Source organism: Impatiens glandulifera, chromosome 1, assembly GCF_907164915.1.
Source record: "Impatiens glandulifera chromosome 1, dImpGla2.1, whole genome shotgun sequence".
Taxonomy (NCBI): domain Eukaryota; kingdom Viridiplantae; phylum Streptophyta; class Magnoliopsida; order Ericales; family Balsaminaceae; genus Impatiens; species Impatiens glandulifera.
In genome coordinates this window covers 12,598,122-12,615,511 of record NC_061862.1, presented here as the reverse complement: position 1 = coordinate 12,615,511, position 17,390 = coordinate 12,598,122, and the positions used below count along the sequence as shown (strand labels likewise).

The 17,390-nt window shown below is 28.9% G+C and overlaps 1 protein-coding gene across 1 annotated transcript; it reads right to left on the bottom strand.

The window, feature by feature from the left end:
• Positions 1 to 10,830: 10,830 nt before the first annotated feature.
• LOC124919945 (peroxisomal fatty acid beta-oxidation multifunctional protein MFP2-like) lies at positions 10,831 to 16,997 on the bottom strand. The gene is made up of 17 exons (XM_047460310.1): positions 16,746 to 16,997; positions 15,640 to 15,711; positions 15,487 to 15,552; positions 15,352 to 15,408; positions 15,192 to 15,259; positions 15,037 to 15,118; positions 14,456 to 14,511; positions 14,071 to 14,373; positions 13,905 to 13,991; positions 12,930 to 13,104; positions 12,705 to 12,844; positions 12,467 to 12,663; positions 12,129 to 12,383; positions 11,897 to 12,018; positions 11,548 to 11,818; positions 11,316 to 11,454; positions 10,831 to 11,107 (listed from the first exon to the last, which is right to left on the bottom strand). The coding sequence occupies exons 1-17, from the start codon at positions 16,846 to 16,848 to the stop codon at positions 11,072 to 11,074; spliced, it is 2,229 nt and encodes a 742-aa protein (XP_047316266.1). The 5' UTR covers positions 16,849 to 16,997; the 3' UTR covers positions 10,831 to 11,071.
• Between the last annotated feature and the right edge of the window lie 393 nt (positions 16,998 to 17,390).

Sequence of the window (17,390 nt, the reverse complement as noted above, 5' to 3'; positions counted from 1 at the left end):
ATTCTTTACATAATTATATAATTATTATTATTTTAATTCCTTAAATTAATTATAATAATTAATTATTATTTCAAAACTGAATTCCTTAATTCCTTATATATATTATTATTATTATTATTTTAATTTCTTAAATTAATTATTATCCCAAAACTGAATTCCTTAATTCCTTATATATATTATTATTATTAATTTAATTCCTTAAATTAATTATAATAAGTATAATATTATTCCAAAACTGAATTCCTTAATTCCTTACATACTTATATAATTATTATATAATTAGAATGATAATAAATTATTATTCTAAAATTCAAATTTCCTTAATTAATTCGTACTCAAAATATATATATATAACCAAAATATATATAATATATTTATTAATATCTCTTTAATTATCTAATTAATAATAAATATATATTAATTTGACCAATTCTTTAAAAAAAATTCAACTTCTTTACCATATATTTCTCTACTTAAATTCAGGTTATTAATTTGAATTATTATTTTCAAATTAATAATTAAATCCAATTCTTGAAATAAAACTTTTCCATCATTCTTTATTTTTTATGATTCTAAAATCGTCTGAAAAATGATGTCTAGAGTCTTTAATTCTTTACTATAACATATAATTTAATAAAGATCGATTCTAAATTGTTCATCTTCCTCATGCTTTAACAAATATTCTTTAACAAATCATTTTCAATATTTGATATCTTTCTTTTATAACATATGATCAGTTCTTTATTTTAACTTCTTTATTATATCTTTCTAATTAATTAAATATTCATATATTATATCTAATTAGAGAATATGAACCATTCTTTAATCATAATTCTTTAAACAAAATATATTAATCTGAATATCTAAAATTATTTAGATACTTGATGTCTTTTCTTTATTTTAATCTAATCCAAAATTTTAGATTAATATATACATCAAATATTGTTGTTACTATTCATTAATTCATTCTATCATTATCCATTCTAGCCAAATTAGATAAAGAACATAACTAGCCAAATTAGATCAAGAACAAAAAAAATGTCTAATCATATTCTTAAAAATTCTTATAAACTTAAATCTCAATAGATCGACATAAAGAGGCTCTGATACCACTTGTTAGTTTCTTTAGTCTAGATCTTTAATCCTTAAATCTATATTCTTAATTCTCTATGTCAATAAATCGAGATAAACTGTAATTGCGGAAACGTACCTGGATCTTTAATGAAGAACGGTTCATTAAGCTGTTCTTCGTTATTCTCTTCTTCTTGTTCTTGGATCTGGACCTGAATCTGAATGTGGATCTTCTCGTTCTGGATCTGGACCTGGATCGGAATGTTTGATGTGGGTGGGGTTTAAGTCTTCCAACCCTTTATCGATAGCCTTCTTGAGAGATGAACTAAATCCTTATTGTTCGATGAGAGAAACAAATAGGCTGGCTATCTATATGGGTTGGGGACCTAGCCCTAATATACCCATTTATTATTCGGCCCATCAACGAAATAATGAATGATATTTCTGCTTCTACACAAATATGTCCCCATATTTATTATAGATGTCCAAATAAGCCCATAACCTTTATACTTTAATAGATCACTTTATTTGGGCTTTAATCTTTATTATGATAACAACTAATATACAATTATTAAGTTATATATGTACCCAAATATTGGAAATAATTCCAACAGTAACAATTGTGAAAAAGATCTTAAAGTCTTTATAAATAAAATACAATATTGTATGTTCATTTGAGGAATAAAAGGATACTGACAATTTGTCACTTGATGAATTACAAAAGTTCTTTGATAGTCCATGAGCAAAAGATGAAGAAGAGAATGGAGTAGAGGTAAAAACTATGATAGAGAAAACAGGCAGAAACTATGACAAATCAAATGTGTAATTAATTATATTTTAAGTTCTTTTTTATTTTAAGGTTGCCTCCGTTTTCTAACCTAATATTGTAGTTGTAATTTTCTAACCATAAATCCTATTATTGCAGTCATCATTTTCTATTTATATTATAAGTTTGTAACCTAATAATTTTCTAACCCTGAATCATTTTCTATGTTAATATTGTAGGTCCACGTCTTTCATATTTTTTAACTTCTCTTCTATCAATTTTCAAGTTTACAAAGATAGTAAAAATCATCTTTGAGATAATGATGTTATTAATGCACTTATTTATTTAATTTTTTTTTTATTCTTATGTTTATCTTTCTAAACTTTTACCACTTTAAAATATCTATCATTGTATTTTTTTATTGTGAGACATCAGATCATATATCATCAATATTATCAAATCAGACTTCAAAATTACGAAAAATATATCACCCGACCCTATCACTAGATATTTTTTTTCATTTTTTGAAGTCTAGATGTAGTTAAATAATCTTATTTAATGCATTAATTTATTATTAATTTTAGAATTTATAAATTAGTTTAAATATTTTAGGTTTAAATGATGAAGAAGAATATAAATGATAAATATCGAATAAGGTTTGGAAAATATAAGTCGGGTGCTTATAAAAAAAATATCAAGAAACGACCCAAGACAATGACAAAATTATTAGTATGTTCAATTTCTAAATTGTTTAATACAAAAAAAAATCAAAATTCTCTACTTTTGAATCAAAATGAAAATGAAAAAAATGAAGTATTGGAACAATCTATTAGTAGTATAAAGGAAATGAAGAAAATGATTATTGTTATATATTTAATTTGAATATATATTTGGGTAATTATAAAATTTATAATTATTAATTTTAGAAAAAAGATAAATTAAAAGAAAATTTTAAAAAAATTATTACAAATTTAATTTAAATTTGTATTGTCCCAACCCTTATGATCAACCCTAGCTAATGAAGGTGAAGAGGAATCTTAAGATGATATGCTGATATTTCAGGTGCAATATCATACCATTCCTATTTATTATATCTCATTTGTGGCCCTGATGTATTTGGGATTTTCAATTGTCAAAGATTTGGTCAGATTTTGCAAATGCTATCTTCATTTGCTTCCTATCTGAAAGAGAGTGTCTTGTGTGTTTTCTCTATTTATATTAGAGACCTTAACCGTTATTAAGATGAAATATACAACTTGAAAAAAAAAAAAAAAAATTGAACAAAACACGGTTATTGGTAAAAATAACAAAATAGGAACATTTAAAAGGTATGAAAAGGGTGATACTGTTTTCAGAACAAACTGCTGTTAATTATTGAGAAAAAAAATTGTTAAATAATATAATTATACTTAAAATCTATTTTTTATTCTGGCATTAATAATAATTATAATATATATATATATCTATTTTTTTTTAAAAGAAAAAAAATACAATTTTATATTATCTAAGAGGTGGTTCGAATTGAGGTTTTCATAAAAATTTATAGGGAGAAATAAATAATGATCAGTGATGATTTTGAGGAAGCGATGATTATTTTTTATAAAAAGACTTAAATGGTATTTATATATATAAATAAAATAAAAAATAATAATTTAAAATAAATGGTATTTTAGTATTTTGGTTAATGATTTGAGTGATGTGATGGATAAAAATAAAGTGAAATGATGTTTGATTTTGTATGAATTTTTTAAAATTCATACCGAACAAGACCTAAGTAAGGCGTTTTGGATTATTCAAATAATTAAAAAAAAATCAAACATCATTTCATTCTCTTCTCATCTCAATTCATTAATTAAAATCCTCACTATTTTAAAAAATATATATTTTATTTATATATATATATATATATATATATATCAATATTTTTTAAAATCTTTAGAAAAAACATTATTATTTCTTTAAAATTATCATAAATTATTATTTTAAATAACTTTATTCAATGAATGCTTAAATTATGTATATTTTTTAATTTTAATCATGATTGATCTCAACCAAATTATCAGTCATTTGATTTGGACTGGAGAGATTGTGAAAGATGTTCCACTAGAAATATTCTTGTTATTGCTTCGACTCATATTCCCCAAAAAGTGGATCCCGCTCTAATAGCTCCGAATAAATTAAATACGTGCATTAAGATACGAAGGCTTCTTAAACAACGAAAGCACTTTTTGACTCTTTCATATACTAGGGGATTTCACTTGGAAAATAAAATGTTCCATACTAATGGATTCGGGTCCATAACCATGGGTTCCAATGCACGATAGAACCCGGTTAAGTGACGTGCGCAGTGAGAAGTTCATGATGTATAACTTGTTTGGTTCATCCTATTAGCTTAGCTCGGCTCATTCAAAATAAGTATCTTCAAAAATTGAGAATCTCAATGAGATTGTCTGCTTACATCCTAAAATAAATAGTATAAAATTGTTTTGTTCATATTGAATTTTTATTAAGATAACACATTAATTTATCTATTTGATGGCAAACATCAATTTATGTATACTAATCCTATTTGTAAATAGTTTTGTATTTGAATTTATACATATTAAAGGAAATCTTGAGCTTATTATTTTAACTTTGTTTCAACAATTACATCATTTATATTATGATAAGATAGGGTAATAAATGTTATGGGAAAATTAAATAGTTAGCAGAAGAAATTGAAGAAGAGAGACAGGGTAGCAGAAACAATTAAGAAAAGCTGTCAACTGGTAAACTACAGAGTAAGAACAGTACTACTCCCCCAAACATCAAATAGGAAAGATTACAATCTGTCAAACACTGTTCTTGCACATCCAAACTGGACCTACTACATTTTTCCACTTAATCATTCAATTTTATTATTAATTTTTTTAATCCTGTCAGTTAAATTGGAACCCAAAATATAATATGGCATTTTATTTATTTTTTTATTTTTTAAAATTTTGATGTTGAAAAATAGTATGATCCAAAATTCATATAAGGAAATTATTACTATTTAGAGTCATTCTAAATTATGTGACTTAATTGTGCTTAATTATGTGATAATCACATGGGCAACTAACTAGATATATATTATATATATTTTTAATTCATTTTATATGTAGAAATTAAAGCCCCACCTCTCACCACGAGTTAAATATATGCATGCATTATCATCATCAATCAACTACCACATTATCATATTCAATTATTACATGTTTTTTTTTTAATTATATCTATTTTCCATTCAAAGTGAATCATCATCATCATACATGAATAAACAATACCCAAAATAATTGACATTATTTTACTAATTTTTAATCTTAATTCATTTGAGACATCCAATGAAAATTAAACATGCAAGCCACTAAATGATCATTATAGTTGAATAAGTTTATTTTAATAAAATTTGATGATGAGAAAGTAAATTTGATTGAAATTATATAAAAAAGAAAAGAAAAATCCAACCAAACAAAGGGGTTAAGGCTTTAAAACAATGTTTCACATAATATAATTATTTAAAATAAAGTATGATAAATAGAAAATAAGATAATTCAACAAAAATAACAATCTCAAAAACACAAAAGATTACATCATAGATATTATAGACGGCAAAATGTAAAACAAGAGCTTAAATGGAAATGACAGTTTTACCCTCCAACAGTCAAAAGAGATGGTATGGCATTAAGATTGGGAGTGAGGTTCTTATTGGAATTGGAAGATGCTTCTTTCTTCGCCGTCGCCGCCGCCGACGACGGCGGTTTACTGAAACCTCTCATCGGACTAGCAAATGCCCATCCCCAGCTTCTGCTATGGCTTCTATTCCCAACCGGAAATTTCCCATCTTCCGTCGAAGAAGATACCCTGTATGAAGATGAAGACGACGAAGACGATGAAGAAGAAGCCACCATTAATCCTCCAAATATTCCACCGCATTTGACTCTTCCTTTAACACAATCCTGTCCTCCACCGACGCTACTCCGGTGACCGGAAACACCCATCTGCGATTTCCCTTCCCTATGAGATTCAACACGTCTTAACGTGCAATCGCCAAACCCAGTAGAGATCCGTTCGAATATATCGCCGGAAAAGCTCCGGCTACCACAACCAACGGATCTGGATCTCGATACTCTCCTATCAAACGAAGCCGCATCTGGGCTTTCGTTTTCTTCAACAACAACATAACTCGTTTCCCTCTGTTTGTAACAGATCTCATTACGAGATTTATCTGATTTTTTCATGAGAAAAGACCAAAACCCTTTTCTCCTCCTCCTCGTCCTCGGGGTATCATTATCATTGTTAGATTCAGCGAAGTAATTGACAGTGGATTTGCTTCGTTTAAGAAGAGAATCTTTGGGGGTTTTGTTGTTATTTGTTTTGTGTGAGAGGAAGAAAGGGTTGTTTCGATGGGTGATTTCTGATGATGATTGTGGAGGGAGAGAAAGAGAGGTTGAAGAAGGGGGAGAAACAGTGGCAGGGGATGAAGAAGAAGGGAAAACGGCGACGGGGAAAGAAGATGAAGAAGAAGAGGAGGAAACTAACTTACCGAGTTTATCTTGGAGGCATAAACCGCAGATTCCACCTTGAGTAGTGTTCTTGTAAGGGTGGTTTTTGCAATGGATGTTTCCATCATCTTCATCGTATTGGTGGTGGGTAAGATTATTAAGACCTAATTCAGCCACCATTTTTAACGGAAGAAAACTCACAAACCCCCCCTGTTTTTCAGCTACCCTTTGTTTGTTCCTGTTGTTGCAGACACTCAACTTTCTCGCTCCTCGAGTTACAGGGAAAAGAGAGAGAGAGAGATGAATGAGAGAACAGTATAGTTGGTTGTAACTTGTAAATGAAAAAGAAATAGAGAGAGAAGGAGAGTATATTATACAAAATAAAAATAAAATAATAATTAACCAAAATTTTGATAGCATAATAAAAAATAATGAGAATTTTCCTAAATTGGAACTTGGATTTAAAAAATATTAATGGATAATGATTTTTAAAAAATGTCATTGCTTAAAAAAAATTAAGGGTATAAATATATAAATTATTTTTTGAAAAAAAAGGTTGATATATATTAAAAATAAAAAAATCGTTTAATCATAAAAAAAAATGACATGAAAAAAAAAGGTACTCAATAAATTTTCGAGCTCGTAAATTTTCGAGAAAAACGATTAACTCCTTATTGGTTTTCTGAACGAATCTCATAAAATGTCATAATAATAGTATTATGAATGATATGCATCAGACGACCACAATTATTGAAAATTTGATGATTGCTCTCCAACTAAATGAGCCATTAAAAAATAATTAGGATAGTAACCCAAATATATAGGCTTGTCATATAAATCGTTTGAATCCAAACTTCATAGCAACTACCCAAAGACTTGGGCATCACTCAATTAATCTCAGTAATACTCCACAAAAGATTTCAAATATTAGTCACCCCTCGATGATACAAAAATAAGTGAGTTGATTCATCCTTTTCGTGACACATACGACTAGCATAATACAACATTTTTTCATTCACATATCATTTGTTAGAATTCCACCATGAATAATGTTTCATCCAAAAAACGCGATCTTTGATGGAATATTTGACTCCCAAAGTTTTTCACAACAAAAATTATATGGAATCGTCTTAGTGAACGGCTTGTAGCAATGTCCCACATAGAAACTATTCATATCTTGTCAACGCATAACGTTTTGTTCAGACGATGATATTTGTTTGTATCATACCAAAAATAAAACTATATTATGGGACGAAGTCTCCAAAATGTTTAATCTCATTTTATATATAATTCGGCTAGCAAAATCACTAGACTGATGATCAAACATGTCATTAACTATGACATTTCTATGTATAACAATGAAAACAAACTAATGATACGTCGTAGCTAGACTTTTGATACTATATCAAATGTTGTCTCAAAATTTAATCGAATAATCATCCCCAAAATGAATCTAGACTGCTCAATAAATTTCTTTTTACATAGAATAAATCTTCTTCAAATGCTACACACCGTTGGATAATTAGACATTTTGGTGAACTAACCAAACCAATCAATATCATACTTACATATAATTATCGATGTCCAATGACTATTCGACTTCATTGCAAATCTTTTTTTCTTAAAATGATCCATTTAATAAAAAAATCGTTTAAGCACAACTATAAAAGCATAACATTAAAAAATACGTACAAATTGAATACATTACAATAATTAATTGACTCGAATATCTACAAAATAGCAATAAGATCTCCACACGAATCCACATGTTTTCTGAATATAATATCCGACATCGTCATAATAATGACATTGTGAATAATCTTTAACGGCCTACTTTTATTGTTAAAAGTTTTATACTTTCTTTCCAACCAGATAGTCAATTATAAAATTATATGGATAAAGACTCGTATTGTAAGTCTCGTATTTTTAGTTGCCACAATCCATGTTTCCAAAAGTCACTAATAATTTTTATTATAAATCTATTACACAATGATAGAAGAGTTTTATTAAAAGAAATAAAATCTCGAATATTTAGATTTTCTTAATATTTAAAATATTTATTAATTGGGTGGTAGGAATGACAAATCTATAATTAGAGTTAGAGTGGACTTAATCAAATAAAAAAAATTATAAAAAAATGCATGAAATTGGGTTTTACTTTTTGTTTTTTAATTATATAAATATATAATGAATTAATTTTAAAATAAAATAAAATATCTAAAGAGTCGTGTCATATTTTTAACAAACACTTTATTTTTATTTTTTTTATACTCAAGCTCATGTCCTAACATATATCTGCCGTTTGATGTGATTGAACTTAAATGATATTTGATTCTACAAAGTTCTTACTTTTTAAAAAATAGTTTAATAATATTTTTTATTTGAATATAATATAATATTTAAAAGAGATATTTATCCACCTATAACAAAGTTCATTTACCTTAAGTTACTAAATTAATATATATATATTTTTATCATTAGGTCATAATAATAATTATTATATTTTATAATCATCAAAATTAATAAGTGAATTTAATTTAAATTATATATTTAGTTATTGTAAATTGTGATGGAATAAAATATGTACAAAATTATCTTTTTTTTTTTAATCACGTTTTTTTAGCAAAAAAAACTGAATTTTATTTTTTAATAGTTTTAATATATTTTCTTTTTCCCATAAAGGAATAGGACCACTAAAGATTTGTATCTGCAAACATGTATCTGCTTGTTTTTATTAGTAAATAGTGGTGGGGAAAAGAGCAAAATCTATAGAAAAAAAATATATATAAAAAAATATTAAAATATAAATATAAAAAAAAAACTAGAGAGAGAAACAAATGGTCAAAGGCAAAAATGTACTAGAGAGAGACGCCCCGTGGCACGTGGATGGACTGACGTGTTTTTCAATATTTCATTAATTGCATCTTTCATTTAATAATTTATTATAAGTAACGTAAACCCTAAATCTTTTTTAATATCTATTGCGTAATTTAACGGTAATTAGTCCGTTTCAATGTACCAATATAATCATATATTTATTTTAGACTTAAGTACAATAATGTAAAACAAAAATCCATTCAAAAAGTTATTAGTATTAAAATTTTAAGTTTTTGGTTATTTGTTTAAATTAGTACTTTATAATTTAATATATACACTAAACAACAAGTTTATTTGGTTTTGAAAAGAATTATAACCATTATTCAATATGAGAAATTAATTTCAAACAAAAACTATTTCTTTTAAAATTTAGTATCCCCTAATAGGGTAACAAAATTTAGAAAGAAAACAATAATGATGTATCTTATCACTTGTGCAAGGAAAAAAAAAATTTTAAAAAAAATTACAATCTTCAAAAACGAAAGCAAGAGCACATTGAACATGACTATTTTTTTAATTTATTATTTATTTTTTAGAAATAGTTTTTTTTTTATTTCTCTAATGCAAGTGTGACAAACAACAATTAATTCGTGGCAGTTATATTTTTGTTGTCTAAATCATTTTTCAACTATTTAATACAACTTTGCTCCTTCAAATGTTTATTTTACCCTTTTTTTTATAATAATTATTTTCAATTAAGATATTTTGTTTAATGAGATTGAATTTAAAATTATATTCTATTATTATTAAATACCCTTTAAATGTATTTATTGTGAAATATCAATTAAAAAAGATTCTCTTATAATTAATTGATAATATATAGAGTTGTCATTTTGTTTTGGAAATGTTTGGTTGCTGCTTAAAAATAGTAACGGATAGTATTTGAAGTTAGGTTATTGCTTCATATTGTATTAAATTATTATTATTTTTAATTATTTAACGTATCTTTATAATTAATATATGTGTTTATTGACGTTACCTTCTTGCAATATTATTATTCATTAAAAAATTGATATTTGTTTTCTATCACTTTCACACTCCAATAAATAAATTGTGACACTAAGCAAAGCTCAAATTACAGCGTAACTTGCATGTGCAGCAATGTGTACGTTACACGTGGCAAATTATTTTTTTCCCATATTCAACACCCATTGGATAGGGAATTAAAAAAAAAAAATATGATGATTCAGATATATTTGTCAGTCTCGAATGATTAATTGACTAAGTGTGTTTACAGGTTATATGTTTAATTTGTGAGGATGAGTCGCACTCTTAAAGAGAATCCAAACCCAACTTTAAAAAAAACATAAATAGATTTTTGTAGTCATGAAGATGTTTTTTTTTTTTTTTTTTTGAATATTTTGTCTTAAAAAATATTATTGAGATAAAACATAAATTATTTGAATTTATTAAATTATTAAATTATTTTTATATTTAAATTTTAAATTTTATAAATTTTAATAAAATGAGTAATTTAATAAAAAAAAAGGGGGATAAAATCTCAAAAAAATCCATATCAATCTAGCTGTAAACAAAAAAAATAAATAAAAAATGTTCAAACAGCAAGAGAATAGTTTTGGCAAATAAGGTGCCCATGAATATATAATTTATTTCATTTGACAATAAAGTTGGTTATTAGATGCTATCACAATCAGCTGAATTTTAAACATAATAGTTTTGAATTAGTAACACATATTGATCTTCTTATGAATTTTATTTTGAAGTCTAAATATCCAAGACAAATAAAAAGGGTTTCCAAGTCGTATGAATCTCCAAGAACCGCCATGAAATTCTTAGAATACAGATGAATGATCGACGAACACGTCCTTCTGTCTCATAGGCGAGATTTCGGCTTCTCTACTCCAGAACTCTGCAAAAATGAATTCACTTCTATAAATATCACACAAAAAAACCTCAATATGTATGTGACTTAGAAATGATATTAGTTTTATTGATATAATTGAGTATATTAGTTATCATTTTTTTCTTTTATAATCCAGAAAAATCACAATATTCTAGAAAATAATTTAGACCATGATTGTGTTTGTGGAAAAGTAAAAGTTATGTCTTGGTCTTACCAGAGATGCCCCTTTGTGAGCTTTATCTGCCAAGAATCTGCATGGTCTGAAGAACTCTCCATAGCTTTTTGACCATTCCTCCAACTTAGAACATATGTATTTTGATCCATATGTGTCTGCCCAGAATATAATTCCTCCCCTGATCATATAATATTAACTTTATATCATCTTCTAAAGAGATAACACTTATATATAAACTTCAAAAGCAACTAATTCCATTAAAATTACTAACCTGTATGGTGGAAAACCCATCCCCATGATAGAAGCAATGTCAAGATCAGAAGGTTTAACTGCAATGCCTTCATCAAGCACACGACAGGCTTCGTTCACCACTGGAAATAGTATCATCTCTTCAATATCCTTATCAGATAATCCCACTAGCTTAGGATCAATATTAATTCCAGAAATCTCCCTTGATTTCTCAATCATTTTCTTTAGTTCTGGATCAGGGCGTGCTTTGCGTCTCTCGTCGTATAAATAGAATCCTTTACCATTAGCTTCACCTGTAACAATTACAACCGCCTTTCAGAAAAAAAGAGGCTAATTGGGGTTTTAAATGATTCCTATTGAAAGAACTTCACCTGTTCGTTTATCCTCCCACAACAGTGGAATCAACATTGTCTTAACAGTTCGCTCAGAAAAGCTTTCAACAAATTGCAATCCAGTTGCCATTGCAACTCCAAAACCAACCAGATCACACATTCTGTATGAATATTAACACAAGACTATGAAGCAACCAATGTAGACTAGTAAGGACTTGTTTGATGAAGGGTTATTAAGACTATACAGAAAACAAACACTATTACTATATACCTAAATGGGCCCATAGGCATTCCAAATTTGGTAGCTGCCTTGTCAATTTGATACAAATCTGCACCATATTCAACTAGCAAAAGTGCGGATTGTGTGTAAGGAAAGAACATTCTGTTTACAGCAAAACCAGTGCCATTTCCAACTACCACTGGGGTCTTCTTTATCTTTTTCCCCATATCCAATACGTCGACAATTACTTGAGGAGAGGTTTTCTCTGTTCGAACAATTTCTAGAAGTGGCATGATATGTGCCGGACTGCACCACAAACGAGAAGCATGCAGTTCAAAAATTAAAGGTGGAAACTACAAAAGTTGATGGAATGTTGGGCCAAACATTACCTGAAGAAATGAGCTCCAACTATACGGTCTTGGGACTTGGTCTTTTCCCCAATCAAGTTTATGTCAATTGTAGAAGTATTACTTGCAAGGATACAATTTGCAGGGCAATGTTTTTCAAGGTCGAGAAAAATCTGTTGCTTTAGTGACACGTTTTCAATGACAGCCTGTTGTTCGGGTTTACATTCACAAAAAAAATACTTTAGTCAATAATCCGAAAACAATAAGGTTAAACTGCAGCAATATGTCTCATGTTCACCTCTATAACCATGTCCACATCTTTGAAGCTCTCATAGTCTAAAACGCCCTTCAAAAGAGAAAGAGTTTCCTCAAACTTCTCCTCAGTCATTTTTCCTTTCTCAACTCGTCTTTCCAAATTGGCTGAAGAAAACATTTAGTAATTAAAATTCGTTTGAACTGTGAAGAAGATCTGAATCAAATAAACATTGTGTGGACACTACCACACCTTTAACTCTGTTTAGACCAGCTTGTAAGAATTTTTCATTCACTTCTTTCAGGATTACAGGATAGTTACTAAGAATCAGTGATGTTGCTATTCCAGAGCCCATCAATCCTCCACCAAGAATAGCAACTTTTTTTATTTGTCTTGGTACCAAACCCAGATCAGTAATTCCAGGGACCTGTTTTCAGTTCAAAATATGTACATTAAGACTAATTATTTTTCTGCAACATAGGACAACGTTTGGGTGTCTGATAAAATGTTTAAATTTTAAGTACTTTGTATATAGGTTGATTTGATAAAATGGGTAACTAGTGTTGAGCAAGTATTTAAAGACTATTTTACTCTATACTTAAAGTGATAAAAAATTATTTTTAGGGTTAAAAGTTGTCTCCTAGTGCTCTTATTAGATTACCGAGTTAACTAATTCATAGCTTGCCGAATTAAAATTTTATAACTTAATTTGAGTTGAATCTCGATAATTAAGTTATAGTAAGTCAAAGTTATCAGATGAACTTAATTAACACTTAATCATTAATCTATGTGATAAGTTGTATTATCAAACAAACTTATTTTAACAGCTGAGGTCAAAGCATCTAATGAAAGGTAAACACATCATGAGCTGATGAGCATAACTCATGATCTCAAACTTTTGAAAACCCTTCTATTTATCTTTTTGGAAAAGGTAAATTCAAAACTATTAATCAAGTGAGAAAAGTGGATTTTTTTTGTTAATTTCTTTCATACTACTTCACCAGACTTCAGAAAAGAAAATATATAATAGATTCTAGTTTGTAAATCTACCTTATTAAGAGGATATACAAAAACTGAAAGCATAACTATGATGATTACAATAGAGAAATTAACTAATTCATTAGTTCATTTAGAGATTAAAAGTTAATATGAATAGGAACAAGTATATTCAACTTCTTTGGTTCTTCTGAATGCGCTACCAATTATATTTGTGTTCACTTCAATTACCTTTGAGGTTCCTCCCATGGAAAAGAAGACATGGAGTAAGCTCTTGCTGGTGTCTGAAACTAGTAGTTCTTGGAAAGACTCTACTTCCTGTCAAAATCAGACAGCCAGCATCAGATCATTGAAATGGTAATATGCTTGAGTAAAAGTTAACTGAAAGATCTAAAACCTTCTGAAGCCCAGCTCGGGGACCAGAAACTAAGCCCTCTTCAATAGCATCAATGCAAATAATTGGATGCTTGAGATTAGGAGCTCGTTTCCTGGCTTGAGCTCTTGCAAAGTCGAATATTTCTCTTGCCTCGTCAACTGGTTCTAGCTTGTCAGTCTTGTAAAGGCTAACATTCCATGGCCTTCTATGTTCGACAATATCCAAAGCCCATTGGCGAGCAGAATTTACCAGCTCATTTGGTAAGACTATGGCATCAACAAGGCCTAAACTATGAGCTTCTTCCCCTTTGACAGGCTTTGATGTCTATCCCACCCACAAACAAAGAGATCAGATACAAGAAATCTATATATAAATAAGGAAAAGGAAAAGCAACGAAAATGCGTACCAGCATCATTTCAAGGGATTTTGCGAGGCCAACAAGACGTGGCAACCGTTGTGTTCCTATGGGATAAATTGAATTTATTAATATACCACAAGTGCAAGTCAGAATTTACTATCAATTTATTGTAGCCATAATTTTACTAACAATTTTTTTTGTATCTTCCCTTACTAGATATTGATGTCCTTTCACAATATACTCATTATCAAGGGTTCTCAATTTGGTTTGTTTATTAGCACTTATGACCACTTGAAAACCAAAACAAATCACTGATAGACTGATAGTAAAAAATACATTTGATTGAGATATGATCTGTGACAACTCAGTAAAATATTTTTTGCAAACAAACGATGCAATAAAGTAATATTAGAGTGTAGAAAAGGGTTTATCGACCCAATGTATAATATTTATCAGAGTATCCAGTTAAAACTCTGTCGGATTGTATCTTTGCATATTATGTTTACAAAGAAGAAAAACAACAGAGTAAGATTTAAAGAATTAAACAAACTGAACAATGCTGAGCCTAAGACATAAATATATACATGCTCTAGCTCTACTATAATGTCAGGAAACATGGTGAACTGTACCTCCAAATCCAGGCATTAATCCAAGCCGAAGTTCAGGCAAGCCTAGATGTGCATTTGAAGTAGATATCCGTGCATGGCATACCTGACAAGATGAAAGTATAAGCATAAGTTACTAAAATTGCATAGAATTCGCTGAATTATAAAACATGATATACCATTGCAATCTCCAGACCTCCACCCAAGGCTAGACCGTCAATAGCAGCAACTGAAGGTTTTTTTGCAGCTGAAAGAGAAGTGGTTAACAAACAACTTGTCACACCTTAATACACAAATATGGGAAATGCAACGAGAAGGAAAGCAAAACTTAATGAGTACCTTCGAGAAAATCAGTGAGAATCTCAATTGAGACAAAACCAGGTTTTGGAGGTTGGACTGCAAAAATAATTTATTTTTCAGATTCTATGTGATGTTGCAACAAAGAAGACTAAAACAATCATGTCATCTACATACTGTTACCTCCTTGGAGTGTACTAAAGGCAGTGATATCAAAACCTGCCGAAAATTTTCCATTTGCACCTGTTTCATATTAGAGGTAAGATTCATATCTTTTCATTAGTGTTGAGATGCTCTATAAGATATTAATCACAAGAGTTGAAATCTTACCAGTAAGCACAATTGCTTTTACATCGTCTCTGTTCAAGGCTTGGTCATAACTCTCTTTCAAGCTGGATAGTACTGGAAAATGTTCAACAACATTATAAATTAACCATCTACCTAGTAGCTTGGTATGATGAACCTTCAGGTCCAGCATACATGTTGAAAATAAAAACTGAAACCAATTTTGTAACTTAGCAAGGTTTGATGTTCATCATGAAAGACGTCAAAAGTTTTCACCTTGTACTCTTCGAGGACACTGTTATCATTATTTCAGAATGTGTTACATTTACATATGTTTAATGTTTTATTCTATATATTCAATGATTTAAATCAAAGTTCAACAATCTTCCTGTTTTTTCCAATTTTCATTCTCATCCCAAACAAGCATAAGATGATCAATCCTACAAAATATTTGGCTCCAAAGACTATAAATGATAATCCTGCTAATTTCTCATAGACATTGTTAGTCAGTCAATTGATCCATCATCCTCATGATTTTTCGAATATTCGAGTATTCTTCCACAGCCAGAACTCTCTCTTGCTTGTTTTGGATCCATTTTCCCCCTTTATTCAATTGTTCTCTTTGGATCTTGAAAGCACAACTCTACAAGAATTAACCAATCCCACCATTCTCTTGTCCCAAAAGTTTGTTTTTTTTCCTGTGAATTTTACTTATAAGATTTGATCTAGTGATCATGTTTTCAAATGAAATCAAGGGTTTTACTATTACCAAAGTGTTTGTTTACTCAGGATAACTAAAGTTTCTTAAGCATTAATACCAGTAAAATTATATTCAAAGTAAACAAAAACTTTGCACCAAAAATGGGTAGAAATTGAATAGGAATCAAACCCACATCACCAAGAACTATAAGTGACTGGGAGACAAAAACTAATTGCTATTCATGCACTAAGCTCACTTTCATAATCAGAAAAGTTCAGTTTAATCATCTAAATGAAACGAACAATCAGAAATACCAAAGAAAAAGCAATTCTCACTCACCAGAACCTAATTGTTCTGATTTAATCAAACAGTGGACTCATAATGCAAATTTAACTTAACCCACATATAAACATATTAATTGGATGCCAGACATGAGGGAAGATGATCGCACCATCGAAAGATAAAGAATTAACAGGAGGGTTGATGATGGTGATGACAGCAACTCCGTCTGATCCAACGTCAATCGTCGTCCTTCCTTTAGGTTTGCTCCCCATTCTCAAAAATGTATAAAAAATTCACTCTATTACAGTAATGGAGTAAAGATTTCAGACGAAAATGAGAAACTACTTGAGGAAAAATGGAGGAAATTGCTGATGTTGTAGAGAGAGAAGCATACTATTCCTGATTTTGGAATTTACACATGAGAGCTGAAAATGGAATGGCGCCTTAACTGCGCCGTATAACGGTGTATATGGCTCAAAATAATTTAGTTTTTGTTACCATTTATTATTATAATATATTCAACTGTATAATATATAATAAAGACACCTGTGTTTTAGTAGGTTAGACCGAACAAGTTTATACCTAAATATAAACCCATAAATAACAAGTCTTTGAATTTTTGTTTTTCTTTAATATCTTATCTTATTTGGTATCATATCTTATTTTAAAATAAAAAAGGATGGAGACCAAAAATTTGATATGTGTTCGGAAATGATGTGTAAGTTATTTTTAAATGAGACGTAAATAGAGATATTTATCGGGTTCGGTTAATAAAATGAAAATCAAGTTTAGGGATGAATACTCCACTACTCGA